We start from the raw sequence: 26946 nt of genomic DNA, 5'->3' as shown, positions 1-26946 counted from the left end.
ACATAAGCATGAGTGCGTGCGTGTGTGTGTGCACGTGCGCACATGCATCAGGAAGGGGCGGGCGGAAAGCGCAGGAGGTACAAGGTGTAGCAGCGTGAGTTTATGAGGGGAAGAGCGGAAAGGGCGCAGCCGGTGCCCGGGGGAGAGCGGCTTCAGAGGCCAGGCACCACCCTCTCTCAAGGCAGGGACAGCGAGTCTGCGCAGTGGGACGTGCAGGTGAAAAAACCGCTGGGACTCTGATGTGCTCCCTACTCTCCCAGCACCCCCCCACCCCCCCTACCCCCGCAGCTCAAAGAATCACTGCAGCGCTCCAGACCCAGGGCTGCAGACGGCTGCAGAGGTTTCTGCCGGGTGGAGGTGGCCTGAGGCAGGGAGGCTGCTACTGCCAACCCCCAGGGAGGGAGCCGGCAGGCATGGGCGAGGCTGAGAGAGGCTAAGGAGGACACAGGCCCTCAACCAACCGAGAGTGGGTGCAGGAGGGGGCGGCGGGGGTCTAAAATGCCATCAAAGTTGCCGGCTGAGTGGTGTGCCACCCAGGAGTTCCTGCCCAAATACCGCTTTTCCTTCCTAGTCTAACGCACTTTTTCTTTGCTTTTTTAAAAAAATCAGTCCAATCAGCACCCTCTCAGCAAAAGGAAGCCCTAGACCCTCTTCCTTGCCTTCTCCTCCCCTCCGAAAGGAAAATCTACAGGGGATTCCAACTTCCCCGATTCCCCGGGCTTCTCTGCAGCTCCGGATGACTGACCCCTACTGGACAACACCTCACTGGAAAGGGGAGATGAGGCTGGGGGTTCTCACCCAGACATCCCCCAGGCTTAATCCCACCTGGCATGCCCTCCTTGGACGTCACATCCCAGGCTGACACACGGCGAGTGAGGAACGCTCCACGGCACGTGCCCACACGTGGCTTTACCTCCATGTGCTCATAAACTGCCCCGGTGGAAAATGTGCGCCCGGAGAGAATACTCTGGACGCCAAGACACCAGCCTCTGAAAACGGAATCCTTCACAAGCCGCGGTCTCTGTCCCTGGGAGGACAATCCAACCCTGCTTTTTATACTCACCAGTAAAAATTCCAATCCTCGTTTTCTGTCACTTGGATCCATCCTCTCTTTTCGAAGTTATTTATCAGCACCGACTTCTCGATATCAGTGACCCACTTGACTTTTCCTGCCATAATCCTGGAAGAGATCAGGTTAGTAGAACTATGCAATGTCAACAACTGACTTCCCCTCCAACCGAAGGAACCCTTTCAATACCACACAAAACAAGCTCTAGCCCCCCGCCCCCACCCCAAACATACCCAGCAGTGGTTCTCAACCAGGGCCAACTGTGTCCCCCAGGGGACACTAGGCAATGTCCAGAGACATTCTGGTTGTCACAACAGGTATGGAGGGTGCCACCGGCATCTAGTGGGTAGAGGCCAGGGAGGCCGCAGAACACCCTACAATGCACAGAGCAGCCCCTACAGAAAAGAATGATCCGGCCCCTAATGGCACTGGTGCTGCTTCTGAGAACCCTGGCCTAGCGAGAGGCAAAAACAGCTATTAAATAATTACCAACAAATGTTCTATCACAATTGTGACAAGAGCCACAAAGGAGAGGCACACAGGCCTTTGAGATGGAGATAGTAGGTTGGGATGTGTTCGGGATGGCTGGGGAGGGCTGCCCTGAGGAGGTGACCCTTGGGCTGATGTTCAGTGGGTGGCAATCAGCGTGCCTGTCCTAATCTGACCACCGGCATTCACCCACCCTCGAATGCTGCCTATCTTCCTGCCTCCTCTCCCCCACTCCAATTCACTCTCCACACCTGTGAAGGCTCTGTGTGTCTACCTGAACATGTCCCTCCCTGCTCAGTAGACCCCACAGCTCCCTAGTGCTCTTAAACACGCATCTTTGTGAGGACCTACTTCTCCTTCACACCATTCTTGCCACCCTGGGCTTCTCGCCCACGCCAGGGCCTTGGTACCTGCTGGCCACCTCTCAACCTGCAGCACCCTCCCCTGGCTCTGCCTGGCTAAGCTCCCTTCCCCCATCTGCAGCTTAAACGCCCCTTCCTCCACAAAGCCTCCCTGACTCCCCAGAGCTGGTGCAAGGTGCCCCCTCCACCCCAGAAGTTCCGCATTTAATATTTGCCCTCCCTGCCAGCAGAAACTCTGGTGGCATAGTGGTTAAGTGCTACGGCTGCTAACCAAGAGGTCAGCAGCTCGAATCTGCCAGGCGCTCCTTGGAAACTCGATGGGGCAGTTCTACTCTGTCCTACAGGGTCGCTATGAGTTAGAATTGACTCAACAGCAGCTGGTATGGTTTTTGGGTTTCCTCCCTGCCAGCGGTTGGGGAGCTGGCTTTCTTGTTCACTGCTTCCACCCAGGGCCCAGCACCACGCCTGGCACGTGGCAGGTGCTCAACACAGACTGACTGGCTATGCTCCTCAGCCCATCAGCACCACTGCGTGACTGTGAGCGTGGTCTTCACCACCCTGGCCCTCAGTCTCCTCCTTTGAAAAGTCTGGCTTTACAGGATCAAACTGCCAACAGCAACTTGAAAGATTAGACACCGCTTGGGAGTCAGTGAGTTTATGTTACGAGAAAGGAACAACTCAGAAAAGGAGGATGAGAACGGTTGCACGACTCTGAAGAATAAGAATGTCATATCACTGAATTGTACGTGCAGAAACTGCTGAAATGGTGTATTTTGCTGTGTATGTTCTCAACAAAATAAATAAAAGTATATACTAAAAAAAGGGTGAGAATGGTCACACAAGAGAAAGAATGCAATCAATGTCACTGAATCGTACATGTGTATATTTTGCTGTGCATATTCTCAACAACAACAAAATTTTTAAAAAAGGCAGGTTTTCTTGAAGTGTGGCGTCTGGGGTCTTAAATGCTAACTAGCAGCCATCTAAGATGCATCAATTGGTCTCAACCCACCTGGATCAAGGAGAATGAAGAACACCAAGGTCACACGATAACTATGAGCCCAAGAGACAGAAAGGGCCACATGAACTAGAGACTTACATCATCCTGAGACCAGAAGAACTAGATGGTGCCTGGCCACAACCGATGACTGCCCTGACAGGGAGCACAACAGAGAACCCCTGAGGGAGCAGGAGAACAGTGGATGCAGACCCCAAATTCTCATAAAAAGACCAGACTTAATGGTCTGACTGAGACTAGAAGAATCCCGGTGGTCATGGTCCCCAAACCTTCTGTTGGCCCAGGACAGGAACCATTCCCGAACACAACTCATCAGACATGGAAGGGACAGGACAATGGGTAGGAGAGAGATGCTGATGAAGAGTGAGCTACTTGTATCAGGTGGACACTTGAGACTGTGTTGGCATCTCCTGTCTGGAGGGGAGACGGGAAGGAAGAGAGGGTTAGAAACTGGCAAAACGGTCACGAAAGGAGAGACTGGAAGGAGGGAGCGGGCTGACTCATTAGGGGGAGAGTAAATGGGAGTATGTAGTAAGGTGTATGTAAGTTCATATGTGATAGACTGACTTGACTTGTAAACTTTCACTTACAGCACAATAAAAATTATTTTTTAAAAAAAGGCAGGTTTTTGAGTTGTGCTCTGGGCAGCCCCATGAGCTGCAGGCTGGGGCAGGATTCCAGGCCCTCCCCAACCCCCTAACCAGAGGCTGGGCTTGTTCACAGCTCTGGGTATGATCTCATCTGGGGAAGGGGTTCGAGGCCACACCAGGCCGGAAGCCAAGGGCCTCAGAGAACTCTGAGGGCCTTTTAGAGCAGAGGCATCTTCTCCATGGACTTGTAGTAGCTTCACTTTGGGGACAACCTGACAAGATACAAAAAGCACTGGAAGTGGAGATAGGGATCCAGCTATACCTGGCCTTGGGAGAGGACGTGGAGTGGGAAAACAAGGGTGCCCTCTGACAGCACTGCCAGGCCACACTCAAGGGGCTCCCACACATGTGGTATGCACCCCTCCAGACCTCTGGCAAGGCTGTGGTGTCACTGAGGTGTGACCGTGACAAAAAGCACAGGCTCCAGAGCCTGGGTTTAAGGCCCAGCTCCACCATTCACTAGCTGTGTGACTTTCAGCAAGTTACTTAACATCTCTGAACCTCCGTTTCCTCACTTGTGAAATGAAGATAAAACCAAATGCTATCGAGTCGATCCTGCCTCATGGCAGCCCCATGTGTGTCAGAAACTGCACTCCACGGGGTTGTCAATGGCTGATTGTTCGGAAGCAGACCACCAGGCCTTTCTCCCAAGGCGCCTCTAAGTGGACTCAAACTGCCAACCTTTTGGTTAGCAGCCAAGTGCATTAACCATTTGCACGACCCGAGGACTCCAAAACAGGGCGAGAATTAAATGAGTGACTATACGCAAAGCACAGAGAACAACCTGGCATGTAAAAAACTCTCAGGAGCATTTGCTGTTACCGTCATCGTCCCCGTTTTATGGATGAGGAAGTTGAGGCTCAAAGTGACAAACCAGACCCGAAGGAGGCCTGGCAGCCCGATTCAAATTCAAGATAATCCAACACCAAAGTGCCCCCTCCTTCCACACAGCCCATGGTTTCTCCTCTGCGAACCTGGCCTTCAACAGAATGGTGACGACACCTGGCTCACAGGGTCACCGTGACCAACAGGTGAAGTCACTGTCTGCAAACTCTGAGGCGCCACAGAAACACCTGTGGTTGTCAGGTGATCGGTCGCGATACAGGCAGAGAAGAAAGTCCACAGGCACCGCACCAAGTGACGGCAGAGGTACCACGAGGGCAGGACCCTAGTGCGCCGGGAACTTACATCCCAGAATCCCAGGAAATCCCAGACAGACAGACAGACAGACACACACACACACACACACACACGCAGCAGCATGGCAAAGCCGGCTTTTTCACCGTTTGCTTTCCGCCTCAGCAGCCCCTGGCAAATCGTGCTCACGTCCTGCCCCCTAGAGGCCAAGTGCAGAATCACGCTTTCAGGTGAGAATCCCCCTCCCCAGCCAGGCAGGGCCCACAGCACAACCTTCCCCGGCTGCCTGCTTCGCACCACATGCTTAAAGCATCGATCTGACTGGTGACCTGGGACCAGTCACCTATGGCCACCTGGGGATGACAGCAGAGAGTAAAGTAAAACTTTAAGATAATAAAGACAGTACATCATATTTACGCAGGGCTTGAACAATAATGTTTCTGTGTATGTTAACCCTGAACCCACAAGGCAGAGACGGGCGCATTCTCATCCACTGTTTTTTTTGTTTCTGAGAAACGTTGTCGTTGGCTGCTGTGGCACTGGCCCTGATGCCGCTGGGCTGGCAACCCCACGTATTTGTCACAGAGTAGAACTGCTCCACAGGGCATTCTGGGCTGTAATCTTTACGGAAGCAGATTGCCAGACCTCACTTCCACGGAGCCACCGGGTGGGTTCCGGCCGCCGAGCTTTAGATCGCCACCCAGTGCCAAACCACCCGCACCGCCCAGGCTCCTTCTCATCCAGATTTCACTGAGCAGGAAACGGAGCCTCGGAGAAGGTAAGTGACTGAGCGGAGACCGTTAAGTTTTTTTCCCTGTACGTGGGGTGCTCTACTATACGAGACCAAAAGGTCCACGTTTATCTAAAGCAAAGATGAGAGACACCGGGGCAGGGACATGAGGACTGGAAATGGACCAACCAGTACATCCGCAATTAAAGAGGATGTGAACGCACTGTGAAAAACATAACTCACGTCGCTGAACGGTCTGTACAGAAACTGTCGGACGGGAACCTAATTCACTATGAAACTCTCACCAAAAACAATAAAATGTTAATATATGGAAAAAAAAAAAAAAAGCCTGGAGGTTTTCTTCCTGACCCCCTCTCCTCCCGCTACACCATCGTGTGGTGAACCATCACTAACCGCTAAGGCTTCGGGCTCTACCTACCATCAGTACTTATGGAGCCAACAGGAACGCCCAACTTCTCTTCAGCTTCACTGACTCTTGCCTCTGCTTCTTACCTAAAATAAAATTAATCCCCAGATGAAGCGTACACAGCACAGAATCAGACACTCTGGCCGTTTTACAAATACACCAAAACTGCGAGTGACCGGGATGTTCAGTGGATGCCGCCTTCCGTTTAACAAGTGCACACCCGAAACTCTCAGAACATTCTCTTGTGACAACATTACGCAACTTAGGGGCCCCAGCTGTCATCTTGCCCCTTCATTTCATGCCCCCTTCCTGCAGCGAAGCTCCACTCACAGGCGGGGGCCCTTCCCGCCCCCGAGCCTTGGCCTCCTGTTCTCTCCGCCTAGAGCATCCTGTCAATCACACGGGCTCAGTTCATCAGCACTGCACAGAGGTGCACTAACAGGCTGGCTGAAGGGCCTGCTCCCCTCCACTAAGCCCTCTGTCTACAGCCCCACCAGCATCTCTGCTGGTGCTCAGAACCTCCGACCTCGCATGTGCTTTTTTTTAATTTTGTTGTTGTTGAGAAAACATACAGCAGAACATACACTGACCCAACCGTTTCTACAGGTACCATTCAGTGACACGGATCACCCTCTTCCAGTTATCAACCGTTCTCACCCTCCCTTTCTGAGCTGTTCCTCCCCAGTTAGCATCAACTCATTGCCCCCTAAGCTTCCTATCCTTCCACGTTATTGTCACTTTGATCCCATGTGGATACTTCTTAAAAGAGTATAATGCTCAAGGCAGATGTTTTTTTTACTACTTAAGCCACACTATTGTTTGGTGTATAAGAAGGCTCCAGGGAGTATTTCTGGTGTAAGTTTTAAAGATTATCTCAGAACAATAGTTTCAGGGGTTCATCCAGCCTCCTTGGCTCCAGGAAGTCTGGAGTCCACAAGAATCTGAAATTCTGTTCTGCACTTCCGCCCCTTTGATCAGGATTCTTCCATAGACTCTGATCAAAGTGTTCAGTAATGATAGCCAGGCACCATCCAGCTGTGGTCTCACGACAAAGGGGGCAGCTGTACATGGAGGCATTTACCCACACGTTCCAGTCCCTCTTCTTATCCCTGACTCCCCTTTTTCCTGCTGCTCCAGGTGCGCAGATGCCAACTGTCACGCCTTGGATGGCCAGTTGCAAGCCTTTAAGACCCCAGGTACTACGCAATGAACTAGGCGGTAGAACAGGAGCACTGTACACGTTAGTAGGCAAATCACATGGAATGTCCACGAAACCATGACCCTAAACCTCCAAACCAAGGAACCAAATCCCAGGAGGGTTCTGATTATACATAAGCAGCCTCAGCAGCTGCTTTTTTTTTTTTTTTGGTCATTGCTGTAAACACTTGCTTGAGTTCTCTGTGTGCATATACTCCCTCTATAAAACGTGTGAGGATGAGGACTCTCAACCCATCAGAGTCCCTCTCATTCCAGTGATTTCTTCTAGATTAAAGTGGGACATCACCCTCAAAGCTCAAGCCTACCTCGCCCAGCCCATTCTCCCCAGCACTCGGCCCCAGTGACATGAGAGGCACACCAGGGTCATTCGCTGAACAAGGGAGGGCTGGACAAGTCACAAGGTCAGGCCTGGGAACACAACTCTTCACCTTCAACAGTGACTGCCCCGAGATGTTATAAGGCCTTCGCAGAAGCTAAACACGGGGGAGAGAAGACTGAGAAACGCACTCTCGTAAAGAGTTTTAAATACCTCTGTGGGAGACAGGGCACATGTAAAATGCTGAGTGAAAAGACATGTAGCTATTTCTGGCTTAAAAAAAAGGAAGGAAGAAATACACTAAGGCCGCCTCCCCCGCTACAGAAACAGTCAAGCCAGCGTGGAAACCACCATCCAGAACCAATGACAAGGCGGCCTTGGGCAGAGCTCCATCCACACCTGAACCCTGAACGCTCGATCACTTGCAGCCTGACGTGTCTGAGCCGTGGACTCTGGCAAATTCTCCCGGCACCTCGGCAGCCCCCGTTTAACAAAACAGGGGGGCAGCAGCTCCTTCACAGGGCTGCTGGGCTACAGTGCAAGGACACAGGGCCTGGCACACAGCGGGCGCTCAGGAAAGCGAACTGGTTTCGACACACGCAGAGCAGGCAGAGAGCTTTACGTCGAAGCCTTCCCCGACTCAACTCCACACGCTCCTCCCATCCCAGCCCTACTTACAACTGACACAGCCCGCCCTCGCCCTCACAGAGCAGGTAACGACAGACTGATTTTATCGCCAACTAACGGGACAAAGATGTGGCAGTCTGCTTCTGTAGAGATTACGGCCTTAGAAACCCTACGGGGCCATTCTGCTCTGTCCTACAGGGTCGCTATGAGTCAAGGCCAACTTCATGGCAAGGGGCTTGGTTTGGTTTGGGGTTTATCACTAAAAGCAGTAGCTAACACGTGGGGTCGCTCTGAGTCAGAGTTAACTCAAAGGGCACACAACCACCAGCAATTACACACTAGGAAGCATCAGGCACTGGGTGGGCAGTTCATGTACTTCATTCTTGAAAGCTCCCGTGATGCCATGGGCGGGAGTCTCCCTATTTTACAGATGAGGACAGTGGGGCTCAGATAGGGACAAGCAGAGTAGAGACTGCAACCTGTTGGCCACCTACCCTGCCTCCCTCCCAGGGTCACACCGTCTCCCATGTCACGGGGGAGTAGGGTGACTGATCTCTGTACCCTAGCACTCAGTCACCGCCAGGAACAGCAAAGGGGCTTGAGATAGGTGAAGATACTGAGGCCAATCCCACAGTTTAGAAGACTGGGCTGACTCTTCCCAACCCTACTTAACGGATGAGGAAATACCACACCCTTTTCTTAAAATAAATAAATACCTGATATCAGATTGCTTTATTGTCACTTCCTCTTAAAACAGAAGAAAAAAAAAAAAGTGAAGTCAAGAGTCCTGCTTAATGAACCTGACGTGTTGCATCTCTGCCAGCTCACGTGATGCACGCCTCTGAAGGGGGAGCCACCTGGCCAGCCACCTTCGCCACGGAGCATCATAAAAACCTAACGCAGAGAACCACTGCTGCAGTCACCATCGCGCTCAGCACGGCTGGAGACCGTCACTGGGCTCTGGGGCTGTTCCCTGCTGAGGTACGTCAGCCACAAAAAGGCACTCCGAACCCTGACAGTTGTTGGTGATTTTCAGAACACAACCTGGGTCCCACTCCTGGGCAAGTGGGTTAAGGAAAAAAAAAAAAAATCAGTTATTGAGTCGACGCCTATTCACGGTGACCCCATGTGTGTCAGAGTGGAACCGTGCTCCGTAGGGTTTTCAGTGGCTGATTTTTTGGAAGTAGCTCACCAGGCCTTTTTTCCAAGGCACTTCTGGGAGGATTTGAACAGCCAACCTTTCAGTTAGTAGCTGAGCACTTTCACAACCTGAGAACAACTTTGCACATGGACAGCCCTAGGAGTCCGGGCCCTTGGCATTCTAGCTTTCCATCCTCTCTCTCATCGCCCGACAGCCGCTCCGTGTCAGGCCTGCAGCAGGACGACAGAGCCGACACAGAGGCAGACAAGGTCCTCCACAGGACAGCCCAGACCAAGGGGAGGGATGAGACACATTCAGCAAGATGAAGCATCGGTGGCAAAGCACTTTCACGACAGAACGAACATCAACCATGGCCCTGAGGAAGAAGTGACCGTTAATTCAATCCAGCAGCAAATCCAGAAGATTCCAAAGCCACCCATGTCTCTCCAAGCTTCCCTGCTGCCACCTCGTCCAGCGCCCCCTCCTACTCTCCTGTACGATGTAGCAGTCCCAACTGGCTTCCCTGCTGCCATCCTCGCCCCACTGCTACACGCTCTCCCCGGGAGCAGACTGATCTTTATAAACACAAAAACCAAATCATGTCACTCTGCTCAAAACCCTCCAGGAGCTTCCCACTGCTCTTGGGAAAAAGCAGCAGTCCACCACAACCTACAAGGCCAGCCCTGCGTGGTCTGGTCCCCAACACTTCTCGGGCCTTGTCACCCACCATCCTCTCCACCGCCACCCCTCTCGAGCCCTGGCCTTTGTTCGGCTCCTTACACCCACCAGCCATGTCCTGTCAGGCTCTGCTCTTCCAGCAGATCTGCCCCTTCCCGGCATGCAGGTCCTGGCCCAGAGACCCACTCCTCAGAGCGCCTTCCCTGACACCAATCTCAATCGCTCCCCACTCAATCACACTGTCACTCTACTTTCTCTGCGGCCCTCCTGCTAGATACAATACATCCGCCCTGCAGAAAGCACAGCCATGGACCAGCAGCAGCGGCACCCCTGGAGCTTGTTAGAAACACAAATTCCAGAAAGTTCCCCCAACGTTCTGAATCAGACGCTCTGGGAGCGAGCCCAGGAATTTAAGTTTGAACACGTTCTCCAGGCGGTTCCTGAGGCATGCTCAGGTTTGAGAAGAATTGGTCTAGCTCCTGTGTTTGGTCTCTCGGTGACGGCGCAGACACGTAAGCTCGATCAGAGAGGGATGTTGTTGTGTTGTTGCTGGCTGCTGTTGAGTCAATTATGACTCACAGAGACCCCACGTGACGGAAGAAATGCCCCATCGGTTGTAATCTTTATGGGAGCACACTTCCACGTCTTTGTCCTATGGAGCTACTGGGTGGGTTTGAACTGCCAATTTTTCAGTTACCAGCTGAGCACTTAACCGCTGTACCACCAGGGCTCCTTCAGAAAGGAATATTCCACCTTATCTCCTGTGAATCCCACACCCAGAACAGTGTCTATCGATAGCAGGCACTCTAACAGTTCATGAATGAACAAAAGTAAATGAATTCCCTCCACACACGCTCAAATAAGTGCCGTGTGTGCCAAGCACTGAATCATGCACAGCCCACGCCTGCCGGGCTGCCGGGAGAGGCGTAAACAACCATCCACGAAGACTTCCACAGCGGTCCCGGGCATCAAACACGAGCCTGGGAGCTCAGCTGATTTCCACTGAGTGTGACAACATTACCAGGAACATCCGTGCCTGCTGGGACAGATGCATTGCCAAGAGGCCTTTCACTTCCTGTAGGTCTTACTACACTCACACAAAAGCTAGCCCAGCCTTTCAGAAGAAACAGAGAAGAACTTATATTCACAAAAATCATTTTGCTGTCCTGGGAACAGCCAACAGGAAGCAGGCACCCTTTCTGCCCCCCAATTCCTACTATCCCAGACATGTGATCACTAACGAAGTCTCAAGCTAGGCCAAGGACTCTAGGGCACCTGGATTCTCTTCCACCTAGTTTTCTTTGAACAGGAAAAAAGAGAGCCCTCTTTTAAAATAATAACAATGTAAATGCAATGTGAACTTGGCATTCCTTTGCAAAAGACATTGACAGTGTCCATCTCACCACTCCCACTGGGTGACAGCGCCAGGCTCCCGGGCTGCAGACCAGTGTCTGTAACTCCTGGCAGGCAGAGCAGGACCTATTTTCTTGGTACTGCCACAACCCCGCACTATAAATGTGCTCAGTAAATGTCTCCTGAACAAAGCAGCCCCTTTGCAACAAAAAGTTTACAACAATAAGATACTTTCACATCTGACCTTAATCCCCTGCAATGCCCAACTAATCTCTGCAGCAGATGACAACCTCCACCACCACCACAGCACAGTTAACCGATAGGGAAACCAGATACCAGCTACTGTCTCATCAAGTTTTGACTCATGGTGACCCCATGTGTGTCAGAGAACTGTGTGCCACAGGATTTTGTTTTTTTAAATTTTTATTGTGCTTTAAGTGAAAGTTTACAAGCCAAGTCAGTCTCTCATACAAAAACTTACATACACCTCGCTATATACTCCTAATTGCTCTCTCCTTAATGAGACAGCACACTTCTTCCCTTCACTCTCTGTTTTTGTGTCCATTCGGCCAGCTTCTGAGCCCTCTGCCCTCTCATCTCTTCCCCAGACAGGAGCTGCCCACATAGTCTCATGTTCCATAGGGTTTTCAATGGTTGCTTTAGGGGAAGTAGATCTCCAGACCTTTCTTCCGAGGCGCCTTTAGGTGGACTCGAACCTCCAACCTCTCTCTCCCTTTGCACCACCCAGGGACCCAGAGGGGAAAACACGGAGCAGGTCACAGGTACCCAAAAGGAGGCAGAGAATTATAATAAGCGTGCAGGGCGGGGATCACAAGTCTCCAGTCTCCCGCCCTGAGCTCTCGCCACATGTGCACTGCGCCCTGCAAAAGACACGGAGAGAAACAATACAGACTGCAGACGAACAGAAAAAATCCAGCACAATAAAATTCTGGGCAAACCGAAAATAATAATGGTAATAATAATGATGCAATTACAATAATCGGGCAGCACAAGGCGAGCCACGGGAACCTGGAGGAGAAAGAGGACACAGTGGTCAGCGCAGGCGTCCTGGAAGACGTGGGTCGCCCAGCAGCCTCTAAACTACACGCTCGCAGAGCATAGACACAACGCCCCCATCGCTCACGCATGCGCACTCGCGCGCTCACCACCCTCCGCCACAGCCACACCCTCGGTCCCTGGGACGAGGCAGCCTCGGAGGCGGAGGCCTCACCTGTGGCTCAGAGCTCAGAAGGAAGTCAAGGAGGATGGAGGGGGGCCGCCCGAGCCGCGCCCCGGCCCCTGCCCACACCAGCGCTCGCAGGGAAACGCGAGGGACCGACCCGCCGCGCGCTCTCTGCTTCCGGGGCGGCGCCATGGCAACCGAAGCCGCGGCCGCCGGCGCCACTACTGCTTCCGGGGTCAGGCTTTCTGGGCGCGTCCGTTTGCCCCAGAGGTTGGACGCCGGCTTCTCCCGGGTGTACGTCCTCCGGGTTGCTGCATAGTTCTCCCTCCAGCGTGGCAAGCCCCAGAGCCCAGAAAGCAGACCGAGAAGGGTTCGGGACCCAAGATTGAGCCCGATAAGTGGGAGTCAGCGAGGTACGATGATAAGGAGCCTGGGTCCAGTAGGCTGTTAACCCTCTATGCCCCGCTGCTGCTCAGTTTGTGCATCTGTGAAATTGGGACTGATGATAGCGCCTACCTAAGAGATTGTGAGGGTACCGTGATATGCTGTGCTCAGCATTCGTAATCAATAAATGGCCCACTGAAAGGTCACCTCGCTTGTGAAGTGTGTCTGGACCCTGGGGCAGGACTATTTATAAAATTATACGTTGGAACCCCCTTCTGTTATGAGGAAGCAGCCTGGCCCGGTGAAGAACTTAAACTGAAGCCTATCCTAGATCTAATCCCAGCTCCAAAATTGACCGGCAAGTCACTTCACTTGTCTGAGCCTCAGTTTCCTTGCCTGTAAAATGGGAAGATTGAAAAAAATATATGTAAGGTGCCTGACATACTACATAACCCGCTGCCGTCAGTGCCTTCTAGTCAGTTCTGACCGTTGGCACTAATGCGTTACAGAATAGAACTAAAATGTTATCTTTAGACAGGAGATCACCAGGGCTTCTGTAACACCTATGGGTGAGTTCAAACTGCCAATCTTTCAATTAGTAGTCGAGAGCAAACCATTTGTGCCACCCAGAGATCTTGACATAGCACATAGTAGTTGTTCAAATGGTTGGTGAATAAGATAGCCTGCATCCCACACATCTCCCAGCTAGGAAAGCACACTTCAGAGGCAGCATGAAAGGCAAAGAGTAGCACTGAATCCCCACTCTGATACTTTCTGGCTTTTGGGGCTTGGGCAAATCTCAACCTTACTGTAATTTCTTCACCTATGAAATGGGACTAATGGTCTCCATCTCTCAGAAGAGTGAAAAGATTTTAAATTCCTGGTGAGTAGCACCTGGGAAGTGTTTAACGTGTTTTACCACTTCTTTCTCCCCCCAAAAAACATGCACAACCATTCCACAGACTGTGACCACCAGCACCCAAAATAGCAGAACGCTGTAATACAGACTTGGAAGGAGTCAGCATCACAAACCCGTTGCTGTCGCGTTGACCCTGTAGGACAGGGTGGAACTGCCCCATAGGGTTTTCAAGGAGTGGCTGGTGGATTTGAACTGCCGACCTTTTGATTAGCCGCCAGCTCTTAACCATTGTGCTACCAGAGCTCTGGGCCCTGCTCCAACATCATCAGGAAGAACAAACATAGGAAAAGCTGTGGCCAATGTGAAGAATTAACTGGGAACTAGGTAGTTCCAAGAGGAAAAAACAGGATGCTAACAGGCTCTCAGTGCAGGTATAATCATGCAGATCTTCTAGTTAAAAAATTAAGTCTTCAGTGGCTCCCCAGTGCCGTGAAGATAATATCCAGACTCTTCAATGTGTTTTTAGTTTTAATGTAGTTAAACCTGTTAACCTTTTCCAGCATAGCTTCTCAGTTTCTGTGAAGCCTAGAAAGACCTTTCGTCATCACAGGATATAAAAACATAGCTCATGAAGGGCCAAAAATACGGTAAACTAAAGGTTGAAAGTATTAGCATCCTGTATGACAAAGCGTTGTCGTTGCTGTTGCTGTTGCTGCTTGCCATCAAGTCAATTCCAATTCCAAGTGGCCCCAGGTGACAGAGCAGAACTGCCCCATGGAGTTTTCTTGGCTGTAAGCAGATTACTGGGTCTTTCTCCTGCAAAGCCACTGGGTAGGTTCAAACTGCCAACCTTCTGGTTAGCAGCTGAGCACTTAACTGTGTCAAACAACGACCACCACAATATACAAAGTCTTCCCACAAATCAATAAGAAAATAAAACAATACAAAAATTGGCAGAAGACATGGAAAGACAAATTCCGGAAGAATTAAAAAAAGAAGTTAAATAAACAAGTGGAAAGATACTTGAGTCACTGATAATTAATAAAATTTAAAAGATTTTAATGAGAGATTTTTCACTGGTTTTCCTGGGGAAAAAAAAAGATAGTTATATCCAATGTTAACTATCTTTTAATTTTTTTACAATAAAATCAGCAAAAAAATCCCTCATTTTTTAAAAAATTTCATTAATTATCAGTAATTTGGGAGCCCTGGTGGTGCAGCGATTAAGAACTATGGCTGCTAACCAAAAGGTAGGCAAGTTCGAATCCAGCAGCTACTCCTTGGAAACCCTATGGGACAGTTCTACTCTGTTATGAGTAGAATCGACTTAACAGCAATGAAGGTTTTGTATCCAATGTTAAAAAGGATGTGGGGGAAAAAGGCGCTCACATGCACTGTTGGTGGGAGTGGATATTAGTACAGTTTTTAGAAGGCTGGCAATTTTGACTAGTTTCTTGTTTAAAATGTTTAAAGCATCTGGGGAGACTGGCAAGTTCCAGGTGGTTAGTGGTTAGAAAAACCTGTTGCTGTCCAGTCAATTCCCACTCACAGTGACCCTATAGGACAGAGTAGAACTGCCCCACAGGGTTTCCAAGGAGCAGCTGGTGGATTCGAACTGCCGGTCTTTTGGTTAGCAGCCAAACCCTTAGCCACTGCATCACCAGGGCTGCAACTCACAGCGTGAATCAGGGATAGAATCCTCGCTTTCCGTGCGAGAGACCCAAGTTTGATTCTCAGCCAAGGTATCAGCCACTGGTCTTCTGTCAGTGGAGGCTTTTGTGTTGCTATGATGCTGAAGTTTCAGCGGAGCTTTCAGACTAAGGCAGACTAGGAAGAAAGGCCTGGCAATCTAGCTACAAAAAAAAAATGAAAACCCTATGAATCGCAATGGTCCAATGCCATTGTACATGGGGTTGGCACGAGTCAAGGGTCGCAAAAAGAGTTGAATAGTAGCGTCATCAGAACCTGTCTGACGTCCTGGGGGATAAGGAGAATCACCACCAGCGCAAAGCTGGTTCTCTTGAGGTAGAGGTCAGACACGTCTCCACTCTCCAACCTATTTATCTGTTCTGATCGGGGCTCTGAACCGAAGAACCAGTCCATTCCAGTTTAAACCTCTGCTGAAAATTTGCATTTCTACCCCTGACATACCGAATCAGAACCTATAGTTTAACAAGATCCCCAAGTGATTCTCATATATAATAAATTATGAGCCCCACTGCCGTATTAGTGGCTCTCAGAATTGGTCCCCAGCATCACCTGGGAACTTGTTAGAAATGCAAGTTCTCAGCACGGGTTCAAGCCAGAACGAACTGGTACGGGGCCATGATTCTGACACCAGCTGTCCCTCCCACAGCGCTCTCTACTTCTCTGCTGGGTTTGATAGCCCATTGCAATGGCCACACAGAACTCACAGACTGTACGTACAGTTGAGGGGTTCATTAAGGAAACAACAGTGTACTCCTCGGGATCAGGGTCCACAGGCTACAACTCAGGACCTAGATTAGGAAGCATGGAGGCAAAGCCTCCTTCAACACAGGACAAGCTCCTGTCAGCCTGCTAACTGTCACCACTGACTCTGCCACTGGGCCCCTTGCTATCTTCAGTGTTATAGCCATTGAGTCAATTCCAATTCATTGCCATGTTACAGCTCTTTTAGGGAGTTCCTTGCTGCTTCTCTTTCTCTGCTTCTTTTCTCCTTTCTTCCTTCCGCTTCTCTGCTTCTCTTCTTTTTTCTGTCTGAAACCTCTGTGGGGTCAGCTGCTTGTATCTACAACTCTTTGTCAATTTCAAGGCATGGCCCTCCCACCAGGGACACAAACTGACCAATCCCCTCTCAGTAGACCATAGACACTTCATTTGCATGGGTATACTGACCAATCCCTGCAAGATGCATACCAATCACAGAGCCAGCTGCAGCCCAGGGCCAGACAAAAAAGTTGTTTACAGCTTACCCAGGAAATGTCAATCAGCCTGGACAAAAGTAACAAACCCTCCGGGGTAGAAACTAGGGCCCCTTCAGGGCTTAGGGGAAAAACATCTCTCAAGCTGTTTTCCAAGGACCCAAGGCAAAAGGCCACGTTAAAGAACTTATTTCACCACAAGGGTTAACTGAGAAGTAGCTAACGACAGGAGCTAGAACAGAATGTGAAAGGGAAAATTCACTCATTCTCAAAACAAACATCTCTTGAGGGTCCACCAGGAGAGGTGCAGGGGAGCGGAAGAGGGCCTTAAGGGATGCCCTGGGAACAGAGACGTGGACAGCAGTGGCCGCTGACTCCACGGCCACCCAGTCCTTGTCAAGTGGGGCTGCATGCCCTGCTAGTACTGCTATTACTGTTTTGAGAAAATCTGCTATCACGCTGATAAGCTCAGCCGTCAGACGGGATGTTATTTCTGGGCGAAGGGAGATTCTGTAGGGCTGGCACTCCTTCCTGCCTGCATCCACGTGGCCTGGTCCCTCCCGCCAGGCCTGACTTGAGCGATAACTTGGGGCCTTGTTATCCTGGCAGGGGACCCCAGCGGCCATTAGTGCAGGCCATCCCTTGCGTAAGGCACCAACGCCTCCACGAACTTCACGATATGGTACCACCTCTTCACAGACCCGAAGAGTCCTGGAACTGTCCCATGGAGCAGAGGCTGTTCTCCATCCCCCTGACAGGCCACACCAAACTAGGTTATTTCTGTCACACATGCCATCTGGTTTTCTGGCCCAAACGTGCGTCTGTTAGATTGCCGTAGCTCTGAGCTGAGTAGCCCGCTGACTAAGCCTCCTTAATCTGCTCTGAAATTCACTGGTCCTGTTTTCAGTTACAGTATTATCTTTGTCACCAGTGAGGCTGGCCTCTCCGGGCCTACCATGGGCTCGGCCTGCCAAGTACCTTGGCAGCCATAAATCTGGGGCCTTGTTAAAATCCCCACTCTTGGCTGTATCTCGTCTGATCCATTGTGCTTTGTTTTATTTCTTACTTTTTAGCGTGGAGTTTTAATTGCCATAGCAAAAAGCGCACAAATTTTAAATGTTCAGCTCAATGTGTGTTTGCATACGTATGCACCCCTGTGATCGCCATCCCATATCACCCCAAAAAGTTCCCACCTCTACCCCGGAGAGGTAGCCACTGTCTGACCTCTATCCCCAGAGATTAGTTTTGCCTGTTCTTGAACTTCCTATAAATGGAATCATACAGTATGTCCTCTTTTATGTCCGGCTCCTTTCACTCAACACAATGTCTGTAAGAGTGAAAAAGCTGTCATTTCCTGGAGCAGAAACACAGTACGGGTTCATTGCAAAAAATGCAAATAACGTACCAGAAAAAGAAAAGACCACTTCTTAAGATCCACCTGTTAACCACTAAGGAGCCCAGGCGGTGCAGTGGTTAAGTGCTCGGCTGCCAACTGAAAGGTTGGAGGTTCGAACCCACCAGCCGCTCCCTGGAAGAAAGATGTAGCAGTCTGCTTCCGTAAAGATTACAGCCTTGGAAACTAAGCGGCAGTTCTCTTCTGTCCCATGGGGTCGCTATGAGTCAGAATCAACTCCATGGCAACGAGTTTTTTGGATTTTTCTGCTAACCACTCTTGATCTTCTAATGTGTACTATACAGAATTTCCAAGGCAAATAATTTTTTTTCAACTTAAATTCATTTTCTAGTTCTTATCCTATAACCCTTTTTCTCACCTAGCATAGCACAGGTAGAGATGTGTTACATGTTAGCGTATTAATCCAGCTCCGATTTTCACCGGCTGCAGAGCATAGCATTGTTTATCCCCTGCTGATGGACATTCGGGTTGTTTCCGTGTTTGATTTTCCTGTTTATCCACCTCTCTTGTTCCCTAGACAGTCTGCTTCATGAGAACAGAAAGCCTGTCCGTCCATCCACTGTCTTCCAGCAATTAATAGGCACTCAATAAATGTTGTGGAATGAATGAATGGACAAGTTGCAGTGGACACCCAGGTACACACATTTGTGCAAAATTGGTTTAATTATATTCACAAGACAATTACTAAATATGAAATTGTGGCCCAAAAAGGAACGCACAATTTTTAGTTTTTTATTATAAATTGAGAAATTACTTTCTGGAAAGGTTCGTTGTTCAGGTGCTCATTCCACTAATATTTGTTGAACACCTACTCTGTGCTGGGGTCATCCGTGGTTACGTGGTGGAATTCTTGCCTTCTATGCAAGAGACCCAGGTTTAATTCCCAGCCAAGGTACCTCACGCAGAGCCACCACCTGTCTCAGCGTAGCCTTGCGTGTTGCTATGATGCTGAACAGGTTTCAGCAGTTTCCAGATTGAGACGGAGTAGCAAGAAAGGCCCGACGCTCTGCTTCTGAAAATCAGCCAGTGAAAACCTATAGATCACAATGGTCCAGGCCTGTTCTGCATGGGGTCGCCATGAATCAGGAACAACTCAACGGCAGTTAACAACAACAACAACTCTGTGCCAGGCACTGCCCCAGATGCTGAGGGTACAGTGGTGGTCACATGTGCCCTGTGCCCTTGTGGGAAGGCCCAAGGCCCAGTTCTTCACTCCCTGCCCTTACTCAGTTACCTTGAGCTTTTGAAACTCTCTCCATTGGGTGAAAAGGGACATCCATATTTTCAAACCCATTTCTGTAATTACCCCTGAAGGTAAAGATCTTTTTATGCCTTTTCCAGCTATTTGTACTTTATTACTCTCCTAATGTATTTTTTGAGTGCCTTTTATGTGTCAGGCATTGTTCTAGGCTCTGGGGATTGTTGTTGTTGTTAGGTGCCGTCAAGTTGGTTCCAACTCATAGTGACTCTATGTATCACAGAACGAAACACTGCTGGGTCCTGCACCATCCTCACAATCATTGTTATGCTTGAGCCCATTGTTGCAGCCACTGTGTCAATTCATCTTGTTGAGGGTCTTCCTCTTTTCCGCTGACCCTATACTTTACCAAGCATGATGTCCTTCTCCGGGGACTCAAGCCTCCTGACAGCATGTCCAAAGTATGTAAGATGCAGTCTCACCATTCTTGCTTCTAAGGAGCATTCTGATTGTACTTCTTCCAGGACAGATTTGTTCATTCTTTTGGCAGTCCATGGTATATTCCATATTCACCAACACCACAATTCAAAGGCGCCAATTCTACAGTCTTCCTTACTCATTGTCCAGCTTTCACATGCATATGATGCAATTGAAAATACCATGGCTTGAGTCAGGCGCACCTTAGTCTTCAAGGTGACATCTTTGCTTTTCAACACTTTAAAGAGGTCCTTTGCAGCAGATTTGCCCAAAGCAATGCATCTTTTGATTTCTTGACTGCTGCTTCCATAGGTGTTGATTGTGAATCCAAGTAAAATGAATTCCTTGGCAACTTCAGTCTTTTCTACGTTTATCATGATGTTGCTTATCAGCCCAGTTGTGAGGATTTTTGTTTTCTTTATGTTGAGGTGCAATCCATACTGAAGGCTGTGGTCTTTGATCTTCATCAGTAAGTGCTTCAAGTCCTCTTCACTTTCAGCAAGCAAGGTCGTTTCATTTGCATATCTCAAGTTGTTAATGAATCTTCCTCTAATCCTGATGCCCTGTTCTTCATATAGTCCAGCTTCTTGGATTATTTGCTCAGCATACAGATTAAATAGGTATGGTGAAAGAATACAACCCTGACACACATCTTTCCTACCTTTAAACCAATCAGTATCCCCTTGTTCTGTCCGAACAACTGCCTCTCGATCTATGTACAAGTTCCTCATGAGCACAATTAAGTGTTCTGGAATTCCCATTCTTTGCAATGTTATCTGTAATTTGTTATGATCCACACAGTTGAATGCCTTTGCATAGTCAGTAAAACAAGTAAACTTCCTTCTGGTTTTCTCTGCTTTCAGCCAGGATCCATCTGACGTCAGCAATGATATCCCTGGTTCCACATCCTCTTCTGAAACCAGCCTGAATTTCTGGCAGTTCCCTGGAGATATACTGCTGCAGCCGCTTTTGAATGATCTTCAGCAAAATTTTGCTTGCGTGTGATATTAATGATATTGTTCGATAATTTCCACATTTGGTTGGATCACCGTTCTTAGGAATAGGCATAAATATGGATCTCTTCCAGTCGGTTGGCCAGGAAGCTGTCTTCCAAATTTCTTGGCATAGACAGGTGAGTACTTCCAGTGCTGCATCCATTTGTTGAAACATACAGTAGGGAAGAAAAGACAATAGACAAATACCACTGCTCTCCTGCAGTTTACATTAGAGTTGGGAAAGACAAACAATAAATACACAAGGATGTTATAGCACGCGTGTGTGTGCTTGCACGCATGTGTGTGTATAGATAATACATGAACTTCAGGGAGCCAGGGGTTGCAGTTTTCAGTGGGGCTGTCAGACAAGTCCTCTCTGAGCAGGTGATATTTGAGCCAAGTTGTGTTGTGTGCCATCGAGTGAGTTCTGACTGAAAGTGATCCTATAGGACAGAGTAGAACTGCCCCATAGTGTTTCTTAGGCTCTTACCTTTATGGGAAGGCATCACCAGGTCCTTTCTCCTGGGAAGCAGACAGGTGGGTTCGAACAACTGACCTTTCAGTAACAACCAACAGCTTAACGATTGGAGCCAAGGCTACTTTCTTAAAGAGGTGAGAAGACCAACTAGCAGATATCTGCAAAGCAGAGCCCATAGCAGCTGCAAAGGCCCTGAGGCAGCAGAGGGCCTGTGTTTAAGAAACAGCAAGGAGGCCAGTATGGTTGGGATGAAGTGAGTAAGGAAGAGAGTGGTAGAATGAGGTCAAAAAGGTAAAACTGGGCCTGACTGTGCAGGGCCTTGAGGACTTTGGCTTCACTTTGAGTTAGGTGGGTAGTTTTGAGGGATGCTGAGGGTTTGGGCAATATGACTTATATTTTAACATCATTACTTGGTATTGAGTATATACTGTAGAAGGGCAGGCAGGAAAGCAGGAAGACCGGTGAGGAGACATGGCTATAATCCAGGTGAGGGATGACCCAGGAGTGGAAAGATTCTGGATAGGAGACCAGAGAGTTTGGAAGCACTGTAGGACTCAAATCCTGCTGTTCTGGACGTTTGCAACGGGGAGGATTCTAGAAGGCCAAAGGGGCAAAAGGGAGCTCTGGTGTCACAGTGATTAAGCACTGGGCTACTAACTGAAAGGTCAGTGGTTGGAATTCACCCACTCCTCGGGAGAAAGATGTGGCAGTCTGCTTCCGTAAGGGTTTATAGCCTTGGAAACACTATGGGGTCTGGAGTCCCTCTGTGGTGCAAACAGTTAAGCACTTGGCAGCTATCGAAAAGGTTGTAGGTTCAAATCCACCAGATTTGAATCCTCGGAAGAAAGGTCTGGAGATCTACTTCAGAAATATCATAGCCATCGAGAACCCCACGGAGCACAGTTTTACTCTGACATACATGGGGTCGCCATGAGTCGGAGCTGCCTTAACAACTAGTTTGCTTTTATTTATTTATTTATTTTTGGCTTAGAGTCTAGTGGGGGGTGGAGAGTCAGATAATAAACAGGTAAAAAAATATGTAAGAGAACAGAATGTGTTGTGGAGAACAAAGCAAGAAAGGGAAGGAGGGAAAGCAGGAGCCCCCCACCAACCACTGAGTGACCTCGGACAATAATGCCATTCTCACAACAAACTCTCTGATAGGGCTTTGCTATCCCCGTTTCTCAGAAAGAAGGGGAAACTGAGACTCTCATGTATTAAGGCCACACTCAAGCTGACGCACTGGGAAGAAGGCCCCACACCTCTCTGCCCAATATCCACACCTCCCTGAGTTTCCGCGTCCTCACGTGTAAGATGGGATGTAATAAAGTTCCCAGCCGCTCTGTGCGTAACATCCCTGTCCACAAAGGGCCTCACTAACTGTGGACATCAGCTGCTGGCCAGATGTGCAGGGCACAAAGTGAAGGAGCTGCCCTGGCCAGCTGCAGAGGGGCAGCTGGATGAGCAGCTATTGGGATGCCCCTTTCAGGAGCCCTGGGCAGTGTCAGAGACTAAGGGCATTGTTTCCTCTCCAGTCCGCCTCCATATGGCTACCGGATTCCTCTTACTGAAGACTGCTGGGATCCAGTCCCTCTCTCCTGCTCAGAGGCCTTCCATGGCTCCCCAGTGCCCCTAGGACAATCTAGTCAAATCCACCTTTCCATCTGATCTCTTACTCCTCTCTTCCTCTTACCAGCAGAAATGCTCCAAACCAAAAACCAAACCCAGTCGCTGTCAAGTTGATTCCGACTCATAACAACCGTGTAGGTCAGAGTAGAACTGCCCCACAGGGTTTCCAAGGAACAGGTAGTGGATTCGAACTGCTGACTTTGGTTAGCAGCTGAGCTCTTAACCAGTGCACCACTAAAAAAAAAAAAAAAAGGGGCTCCAGAAATGCTCGCAGCTCCCCAAATTCACCCAACGCTTTCTTTGCTCCTGCTGTTTCCCCAACCTGAAATGCCCTTCTTCCCTATACCATTTGGTGAAAACCCAGCCCCTTCTCCAAGGTCCCCTCAAGTTCCTCTTCCTCCAGGAAGCCTTTCCTGATATGTTTGCACCGTCTCCGGAGCCAGATTTTAGTTTTCTGTCTCCTGAGGTCTTGGTTACTTTCAGTCTCGATCCTGCTCTGTATTATGTCTTGGCTTTGTCTGATTTGAAACTAAGCTTTTGCCATTGTCTCTGGCTCAGCTCAGCCCTGAGACAAGACACTCCCCACCCCACCCCCCCAAAAAAGATGTTTTCTGATTACTAAGTAAATACACGTTTATATAGAAAATCCGGAAAATACAGAAAAACACAAGGCGGAAAATTAACCCCCCTGTAATCGTTGTACCCAGAGAGTAACAGTCCTCCTGTTCTGTGGAGCTGTATTTCCTTCCCGAGTTTTTATATGTGGACTTAAAAAGACACACTGATTTGTGAAATGCGTTATTTCATTTAACAGACCACATGTCTCTAAGGTATAGTTTCTTTTGTGGACATGATAACTCTTCACCAGTTCTACAGTAACATTTACTGAGCATTGCTCTGCATTTACTGAGCACCTACTGTGTGCCAGGCCCCATGCTCTGCTTTAATCCTTAGAACAGCCCTGGGAGTGGAAAATCATTATCCCCATTTTACAGATGAGGAAACTGAGGCTCAGAGAGGCCGAGGCACTTGCCCAAGGTCACAGACGTTCTAGGTGGCAGAGTTGGAATTACAGGTGCCAAGTGACTGCAGAGTTCTGGCCCTCACCCATCAGGCTACAGATTCTCTCCCCAGAAAAGGCTTATATGACAACCGCAATTTCACTTTACTTTTGGAATTCACAGACTTCTGGAAGCCCAGTTACAAGCCCCCAAGTCCCTGTCCCCCAGGGACAGAAAACCCTGGGTTCGAACCGCAGCACTTCACCTCTTGGTTGTGTGGCCTTGGACAGGTTAGGCCCCTCTCTGAGCCTCAGTTTCCTTATCTGTGCAATGGAGAGAATCACTCGTATCCTGCAAGGGCCATGAAGGGCACAAGAAATCACCCAGGTAACATGCCCAAAACACTGGGCTCTCAATAGCAGCTCACCCCACAAAGGTGTCCCCAGGAGGTGTCCACCAGGCTGACGCAGGTGAAATGCTATCATGAGGCTCAGGCCCTGCTTAGGTGAGAACAGCAAAGCCCTTTCATGAGTCCCGCCTTCCTGATGTTACAAAGCCTCCCCAAAGCCGGGGAGCAGGGGGATTTCCAGATAAGGTGTCAACCCAAGGCTGGGATGGCAAAAACAGAGCCATTTAAAACCTGCACTGGCTTCTGCCCCCTAGGTGGGGCCCTGGAGGGTGAGACCAGCATTTGGCCAACAAGTGCTTGTCCAGCCCTCTTTGTCCATTCTACCCCACCCCCTCCTTTTCTCCCCTCCACCCCTTACCGCGCTTCACTCCCCTTCATGGAGGCCTTGCTTGTGCCAGGCCTTGCTCCCCTGGCTGCAGGCGCCCCATCTTCCTGTCCGCCACTCGCATATGCCATCTCACGAGTCCCATCACCAACCCCCGTGTCTGGCACATAGTAGAGGTCAATCAATATTTGTGCAATGAAATGGACAGATGAAGTCATAGCAAGGACAAAACCCAACCTGTAGTGGGCGTCAGAGGGTCCACTGGGCAGGGGTCGCTGAACAACAGACAGATGTTGTTGGGGCCACAGCAGGGGGGCTTGGCTGGGGCTGGCAGGATCCAGAAGCCCCCCAAGGCAGCTCCTCTAGACCAACGCTCTCAGCATGTTTGCTGAGCACCAACTGTGTGCCTGGTACCAAGCCTCTGATCTCTCTGGAAGTATTCTCACATACATTGAGGCTTCTTGGCCCAGGAGACCCCGAATCGCTGCTTTCCCTCTCTCTGTCTCAATTTTTTCATCTGCAAAATGGGTGTAGAGAGAGGTTACTATTTTGTAGGGCTCCTTGTTCCTGCCTCTCAGGTGCCCTGTGGTTATGGTCCAGTCAAGGGGTTGAGGCCGTCCAGGCTTTGCGGGCCTGGAGTTTTATGTAATTTGGAAGACCCTCCTTACAAAAAACAAAGCAAAAAAAGTTTGTCATTGAGTGGATTCAGACTCATGCTCCATAGGGTTCCGAAGGAGCAGCTGGTGGATTTCAGCTGCTGACCTTTTGGTTAGGAGCCCAGCTCTTAACCACTGCACCACCAGGGCTCCTCTTTACAAAAATAAACAAAAACAAAGCCATTGCCATCAAGTCAATTCCAACTCACAGTGACCCTGTAGGACAGACCAGAACTGTCCCCTGGGTTTCCCAAGGAGCGGAGCTGGTAGATTCGGACTGCCAACCTTTTGGTTAGCAGCTGAGTTCTTAAGCACTACCACATCAAAAAGGTGCAGAAAATTAGACACACTATAGGTTTGGCTTGGAAAGGGGTCTGAAGAAAGAGATCCAGGGAGGGGCACTGACGTTTAAACTCCCCTCCAGTTTACTAAACATTTTCCTCTGATCCTCCCAACAGCCCTGCAGGGGCAGCTCCAGGCCCCTTTCACAGATGAAGACCTCGAGAGAGGAGTTATCAGTGTCATCACTTCAAAGGCGCTGAGAATGAGGCCCCTACAGGTAGCAAATGCGAAGCCAGCTGGAGGCGAGACCCTGTGGATGCCTGGCCTGTGCGGTAAACAAGCTTGTTGTTGTGTTCCCGGGACAATGGTAACTTTGTTACCCCGTCACCCCTCCACCCATCCAAAGCCTCCCCTGCAGGGCTCCTGGCTTGGGGGCTCGGCACCCTCCCCACCCCAGGGCTAGTCCGGCCTCAACCTTTCTTGACTTCTCCTCCTTGGCGAGGTTGTGGGCACTGTCTCATCCGGGCCCCCACGTGGGCCGCCCGGTGCCTAATCGCCCCCTATTTTCCCGCGGTCGCGAGTCTCAGGGCGGGAGGGGGGCTGCGGTTGAAGCCTGCACAGGGGCGGGAGGGAGGCGGGCAGGGTGGAGAAAAGCCCCCAGGCTTTGGTTCGGGGTGCTTGATGCTGGCTCTAGCCCAAGCCTCAGCTTCCACCTGTGTGAAACGGATTTAAAAAGTCCAGACTCCTGAAGGTGCCCGCACAGAAAGTACGACGTTTTGAGCGCTGAAATCACTTACCATGAAGCCAGTCATTTCATTCTCCCTGTGCCTCAGTTTCTTGTTCGGGAAAATAAACATGAAAAAGCCCCGATCCCTTAGGACTTTTTTGAGGACGAAGCGAGGCGATCCGTGGCACGAGCCTTGATTGATCTACACAGACCCAGATGAAGTTACCGGGGCCTCCACAAACATTCATTTCTCTGGGCCTGCTGGGTGCACGGCCTCATGCTGGGCGCAGGGAAAAGAGCAGCGCAAGGGACAAAACAAGCTTGCAGATTAGCGGAATCAGAGAAGGTAAACAACAGATCACACTTGTAGCAGCTCTGTTGCCACTCCTGCCTCAGTCTTCTCATCTGAGCAATGGGGCAGGGGAGGCCGCTCCCTGGGGCGGGGGGAAGGGCGGGGACGGGACGGGTCTGGGCCTGGGGGCCTCGGGTCCCGGCGGGCGGGGGTCGAAGCGGGGTGGGTGAACTAGAGGCCCCAGAGCGCCGGGCCGGCCGGGGCCGGGTGGAGGGCTGCGGGGGGCGGTCGGGTCCGGGCAGGCCCTGGGGTCGGGGCGGGGCCCGAGGGGCGGGGAGAGGGCGGGTCCCGGCGGGCCTGTACGGTCCCTCGCCGGCAGCAGAGCCGCAGACAATACGCTACCCGGCTCGCGAGCCCCGGACGCAGCCGCCGCCTCCGGTGCCACCGCCGCGAGGTAAGTCTGAGCCCCGGGCGCCCCGGCCGTGCTCGGTGCCCCGCTGGCATCCGCCCCTGCGCCCG

At 50.3% G+C, this 26946-nt stretch overlaps 1 protein-coding gene across 6 annotated transcripts in view; it reads right to left on the bottom strand.

Annotated features, from left to right (window-relative positions):
• The window catches only part of TTLL1 (TTL family tubulin polyglutamylase complex subunit L1), a 53997-nt gene extending 27444 nt beyond the window's left edge, over window positions 1-26553 (bottom strand). For 2 of the 6 annotated variants that reach the window (XM_064283411.1, XM_064283408.1), the window contains exons 1-3: window positions 12447-12555; window positions 5895-12244; window positions 1064-1180 (exon numbers count right to left, since the gene is read on the bottom strand). In XM_064283411.1, coding sequence (XP_064139481.1) covers window positions 1064-1176 — 113 coding nt within the window. In that variant the 5' untranslated portion in view covers window positions 1177-1180; window positions 5895-12244; window positions 12447-12555. Of the gene's footprint in view, window positions 1-1063; window positions 1181-5894; window positions 12245-12446; window positions 12556-26205 lie in introns of those variants that run through there. The other 4 variants (XM_064283409.1, XM_010599287.3, XM_064283410.1 and 1 more) reach the window with 4 other exon arrangements.
• Between the last annotated feature and the right edge of the window lie 393 nt (window positions 26554-26946).

This window comes from Loxodonta africana, chromosome 4, assembly GCF_030014295.1.
Source record: "Loxodonta africana isolate mLoxAfr1 chromosome 4, mLoxAfr1.hap2, whole genome shotgun sequence".
Lineage (NCBI taxonomy): Eukaryota > Metazoa > Chordata > Mammalia > Proboscidea > Elephantidae > Loxodonta > Loxodonta africana.
The sequence above is the reverse complement of the archived record's forward strand: the minus strand, read 5'-3'. Positions and strand labels throughout refer to the sequence as shown.